Source organism: Leptonychotes weddellii, chromosome 16 (assembly GCF_054177405.1).
Source record: "Leptonychotes weddellii isolate Sample4059 chromosome 16, ASM5417740v2, whole genome shotgun sequence".
Taxonomy (NCBI): Eukaryota; Metazoa; Chordata; class Mammalia; order Carnivora; family Phocidae; genus Leptonychotes; species Leptonychotes weddellii.
The window spans coordinates 41,726,826-41,732,613 of NC_138384.1; the positions used below are offsets into that span (position 1 = coordinate 41,726,826).

Sequence of the window (5,788 nt, forward strand, 5' to 3'; positions counted from 1 at the left end):
GCTTACAGCCAGCAGTGAGCTGAGCCTTGCTGAACTGCTGGAGCTAGGCTCCCAGATCTAAATTTAGTGCGCCCCTTGGCAGATGGTGGGGGAATCTGGGGGGGGGGGGAGACCAAGTCCCCAGTCTGCACAGCGTTTGTTTTGCTGTGACCTCTCCAGTGGCCACAGGTGATGCTGCCCAACACCATCAACTGCATCCCCTGCGCTCTTGGAAGAGATATGGGAATGTTAAGTTCCGAGAGCAGGGTTCTAGCTCATCTTGACAGGTACACCTACAACCTAGCGAAGTGCCTGGTACGGGGAAGGGGCTCGACAAAGAACCTGCTGAAGAGAAGCCAGGGAAGGGAGCACTCTGTGCCCGTCCCAGGCTCTGAAGCCAAAGTCATTCAAAAGAACAATGCCTGGGTGTTAAAATAACAGCGGCCCTCAAGCCAACTCCTAACAGGGCTGGTCTGCACATCTGTTCGGTCCAATCTGTGCAGTGGTGGTTGTTAGAAGCCCGAGCCAACGCTCCAGAGCTAGGAGACCGCACAGAAATCCGAAGCTCTGGCAGAAGTGCCCTCCCAGGGGCGCCTGGGTGGCTCAGATGGTTAAACGTCTGCCTTTGGCTCAGGTCATGGTCCCAGGGTCCTGGGATCGAGTCCCACATCGGGCTCCCTGCTCCTTGGGAGCCTGCTTCTCCCTCTGCCTCTCTCTCTCTCTGTCTCTCATGAATAAATAAATAAAAAATCTTTAAAAAAAAAAAAAAAGAAGTGCCCTCCCACCCACACTGTGGCACCGACCCGGCGCTGGAGTCTCCTGCCCCACAGAACAGCACAGAGGGGCTGGGTGAATAGCAAGTGCCTGCCAGCAGGCTCCCTACCATTGCCTTCCAGGCCCGGGAGTGTCCACAGAGACGGACAATGGGCATCTCAATGTTATTTGAGGAGAACCTGTATCACCACAAGGACCCCAGGCTTGGGGATGAGGCCTCAGTGTGCTAGAGACCCACACTGTGGGGGTCACAGAGAACCCCCACGGGGAACACTGCCCACCCTGTGTGTGTGTCCACAGAGTGGAGGCTGGGAATCCCCCCACTGGGCAGAACTTGGGGCATGACTGAGATTTTACTCAGGAGCAAGCATGGCCCCAGGCTGCAAAGACACTCACCCATTTAATTTCTACCACCTGCCTACGGGATGGTGTGGTGTAACCCAAGAATATATCCTACAGGTGTCCTGGTCTTTCCTGAGTGCTGGAAGGCCTTTTGTTGTTCATAAGAAGCTGATTTCACACCTGAGTTTATGCTAAAGAGGGCATGTAGAGAGGGTGTCACCAGAAAGACCAAGTGGCTAGAGGGTTGGCGCTTGCAGCCCCCCCACAGACTGCGATGGGGATGGAGCTGGGGTCTATAAAAACTCATGAACAAGGAGATTCAGAAAGCTCCCCTGTGGCAAGCATGGCGTGCCCAGAGGGGGCACGGGAGCTCTGCGCATTCACCCCATTCCCTGCCCTAAACTTCTCTGCCACCTGGCTCTGCCTGAGTTGTAGCCCCTATAGTAAACTGGTATTCGTGAGTAGTTGTTTCTCCGAGTTCTGTGAGCCATTCTAGCAAATGATCAAACCTGCTTTGGGGGTGGTAGAACCCCTGATTTACAGTTCGTTGGTCAGAAGCACAGGTGGTCTGAGGGCGTGACTGGCCTCGAAATGGGGATAGGCCTGTGGACTTGAACTTTGTAGGATCTGGCTCTGGTGCTAGGTGGGCGGTGTCAGGGGCGACCGGAGTTGTTAGACACTCAGTCAGGGTCCAGAGAATTGGAGAACGGGTTGTTGGTGTTGGGTCTGTTGTTATCGGTCCTATTTTACCAAAGATTGACGTAGGCGCACGCGTTGCGAGATGGCAAGTGGTCACTCGTGGACTGGGTGTTCCACAAGGATGAATGAGAAGTGGACATCACTGGGACTCAGAGACCCAGAACTCCGGGTCTGACACTGCTTCTGGATGTGACGGCAAGAGGTGAATCTTTGTCTCCCCCTGGGGTGGGGTTGGGGGTCGAAGGGCTTATGTCTGCCACTGGGGGCGGCCAAATCATGCTAAGCAGAGGCATCTTTGGACCGGACTCTACGGGGTAAGCAGGAGCTGGACAGTCAAGGGGCAGACTGTCCCTGGTACCCACGTTGCCTGCCCAGACCACACCCACAGAGAGCCATCTCTCCAGCCGGCAGCTTAACCCTGTGCTCCTACCCCTCCCTGGCCATGTCTCACTGGGCCAAGGCTGGACATCTAACCGGTCAGCTGAGTCGAAGTCTGCCCTTGAGAATGTGAGCTAACCCCGGATGATCAAGGCAAGAGAAAGCGGCCGATGGAGACGTGCAGAGAACGGCTGAGATTAGAGACCCCAAGGCCCGAGAAGGACGGAGCCGCAGGACTTCCTACCCCAATTCCGTATAATAAAACCAAGGGGATCTCTGTATCTTACAACCAGAAGTTCCAAAAGCAGAGAAAGGGACGGAGAAGGCAAGTGCAGAGGTTTGGGAGGGAGAGGCAAGATGGCATTAGCAGTCGCGGGAAGGATGGCGGGGGGGGGGGGACCGTGACCCCGGCTGTGGGGTCCGGAAGGTGGCGGCGTGGCAGGGTTCTAGCAGACGCGACAGGGAGACTCGAGAGGCCAGGGGGGAAGGAGGAGGTGCTAGTGGGGGAGGAGAACAGAGGAAGGAGGAGGACAGAGGAAGCACCGTGGAGGGACCAGAGCCAGGGAAACGGAGGAGGAAGTAGGACACAGGGGCAGGGGCAGGGCGGGGAGGGCCCCCTGGGCACCCCGCCCGACGGTACCTGTTGGAGACTGCTGCTCCAGACACAGTGTTGCCAGCCCCCGTCCGCACCCTTGGAGTCCAGGCAGGAGGTGCAGTTGGGCAGGAGGTGACAGGGAGTGGGGCAGGGGAGCGGGGGTGACGACTCCACCGGCATTGGGGACACGTTCAGCAGAGAGTGGCTGAAGCATGTCCAGTCGTAGGTGGGCTGCACTGAGAGGATGCGGCGGGTCTCCCCTGGGGTCAAGGGCCCAGGAATCAGAGCCTGGGCCTGGCCTCGGCCCCCCCTGCTCCACCCCTTCCGGGGGCCCCCAGGCCATCCTAGTGGGGAGCCGCACCTGTCCTCTTGAACTGCCTGGTCCACATGCACTTGCCCTCCCGGGTGCACTGCTCGCAGTCCGCAGCCCCGCACACGGCCTCCGAGCAGTTCCCGGCCCAGAACACCTCTCGCTGGTTGATGCGACAGTCATTCTCCGAGGTGCAGGACCCGTTCCGCCCGATGCAGGCGCCCTCAGGGCAGTTGGTACACCACTTACAGCGGGGGGCGGATGCCTGGGCGGGGGAAACATGGGCTCAGTGGGGTTCTCAAGGTCCCTGGCACCCCCCCCCACCCGAGCCAGCTCTTCCCACCCAATCCCAGCTGAAGTTCCTGAGACACCCCCCCACCCCCGCTTCACCTCTCCATCTCCAGGCTGCAGGGTCCGGGGGTGGCGGGCCAGGCACTCACTGCAGGTCCGGAGACGTCGACATTCCTCGGGGGAGCGAGGCATGGGGGAGCATGGGGGGGCCCCACAGCCCAGCCTGGGGAGGCAGGAGGCCTGGCTCAGCACACCCAGCCAGACCCCGTCCCTCCTCCACCCACCCTTGCCTCTTCCTGGTGCCTCCTGGACATCGTCCTGCGGGCCCCCCGACGTGTATCCTGGACTGGTCTCAGCCCAGGCCTCCCCAACCTGCTCCTCCCCCACCCCACCTGGCCATGGTCTCACGTCCCCCTGTCACTCCAGCCAGAGATACTGGACAATATCCCACACTCCCCTGTCCCTCCAGCCACCAAGGCGTCCCCCACTCTCCACCCCTGCAGCCCTTTGCCCAGTTCAGGCCTCTTCTTCTCCAGCCTCCTCCTCCTCGGCCTCCTCCCAGGTCTCCACCCAGGTCTCCACCCACAGCCTCCCCTCACCGCTGGCTCCTTCCCAACAGCCCCAGGGCTTTCTGCCCAGGCCAGCCCCTGCCCTCCCCTGCTCAAACCTTCCCTGGCTCCCCATCACCCACAGTGGAGGTTCATAATCCCTTACCCAAAGTCCTTGAAGGCACACATTTCAGAACTTTCCAGATTTTAGAAAAGCAGTGGGTGTACCCACTGTTACATAACACTCCTAGCAGAATCTGGGGGAGCACCCCATAAATCAAACCCTTTACTAATTCAGTAGCAAACACAGTGACACATTTAATAGGACAAGCCAAGGCCATTAGTAACCTCATACGGGTTCGGGATAACGATGTAGCCAAAAGAGTTTGTGCTGAACCAAGGACAGCCCTTTCAGCTTCCTGAGATGTCTGGCCTCCCGAACAACAGAAGCCCAGCGCCACAGCCAGGCACTGGGAGCCCTTCCTGAGCTGCCCCCACCACCGCTCCAGCCTCACGTTCCCCCAGCATAGACGGTCCCTAAAATACACCGGGCACAGCCCCGCTTCCGAACCTTCGCTGGTCTAAATTCTAGTGGTCATTTGGGAGCCAGTTCGGACCCAGCTCCTCCAGGAAACATTCTCAGATGCCACCCCAGCCCACAAGCAGGGCTTCTCACTCAAGGGTCCCCCAGCCTGACCTTGCCTGTGATACAGCGCCCGTTTTCCCATGTGAGCCGGTGTCCTGTTCGGACAGTACCCTCCTGAGCGCCCCCCCGCCCCCCGCAAGCCTGGCCTAGCACAGAACCCCCTTCGGAGGGCACCAGTACCATCCACCCATGCGCCGTTCGGTCACCACGGTTACCTATGGGCCTGGTCCCAGGACAAGCAGGCCCCATGGCACCAGGTGCAGGCCCCAGACTGGTTACAAGCTTCGGGTGAGGGTAGCAGGCGGCAGGGGTCAGGGGGCAGGGTCAGGGCCAGCAGGCGGCCCAGGGCCACTCCCCCGAAGCCCCCTGAGAGGTACAGGCGGCCCCCTACCGCTGCCACAGCATGGGCCACAGACTCCTCCATCGGGGCCCCCACAGAGGCTGGGCCTGGGGAAAGACGGAACATTCAGAGAGAGACTCAGGGACGAGAGCCCCACGAAGAGCCGGTCAGAGAGGGACGCCGAGCGGAGCGACGGGCTAAGGACGGCAGAGACGGACATGGACAGAGAAGATACATAAGGACAGACAGGGCAAGAGAAACGACAAGGACAGCAAGACAAAAGAGAGGGAGAGATAAACAGAAAAAGGAAGCAGAAAGAATGCAGTAAGGATGGAGACAAAGCTTCTGGAACCAGAGGTGCTGGTCGCACAACCTCCTGAAGGTACCAGGTGTCACTGCATCGTTAATATCACAACCGTTCATTTTCTTATGTGAATTTCGCCTCAGGTTTTTTAAATCCTCCAGAAAGGGGGTCGCCTGGGTGGCTCAGTCAGTTAAGCGTCTGCCTTCAGCTCAGGTCATGATCCCAGGGTCCTGGGATTGAGTCCCGCATCGGGCTCCTGGCTCAGTGGGGAGTCTGCTTCTCCCTCTGTCCCTCGCCTACTTGTGCTCTTTCTCTTTCAAATAAATAAATAAATAAAATCTGAAAAATTAAAAATTAAAAAAATCCTCCAGGAGGTAGATGAACCATGAGAGACGATGGACTCTGAAAAACTAACAGGGTTCTAGAGGGAGGGGGGTGGGAGGATGGGTTAGCCTGGTGGTGGGTATTGAGGAGGGCACATTCTGCATGGAGCACTGGGTGTTATGCACAAACAATGAATCATGGAACACTTCATCTAAAACTAATGATGTAATGTATGGGGATTAACATAAGAATAAAAAA

At 58.2% G+C, this 5,788-nt stretch overlaps 1 protein-coding gene across 1 annotated transcript in view; it reads right to left on the minus strand.

The window, feature by feature from the left end:
• MEGF8 (multiple EGF like domains 8) overlaps positions 1 to 5,788 on the minus strand; it is a 39,930-nt gene that overhangs the window by 6,823 nt on the left and 27,319 nt on the right. Inside the window, exons 31-34 of the mRNA XM_081807899.1 lie at positions 4,778 to 5,022; positions 3,468 to 3,591; positions 3,129 to 3,342; positions 2,813 to 3,027 (exon numbers count right to left, since the gene is read on the minus strand). Of these exons, the coding sequence (XP_081664025.1) occupies positions 2,813 to 3,027; positions 3,129 to 3,342; positions 3,468 to 3,591; positions 4,778 to 5,022 (798 nt within the window). The remainder of the gene's footprint in view (positions 1 to 2,812; positions 3,028 to 3,128; positions 3,343 to 3,467; positions 3,592 to 4,777; positions 5,023 to 5,788) is intronic.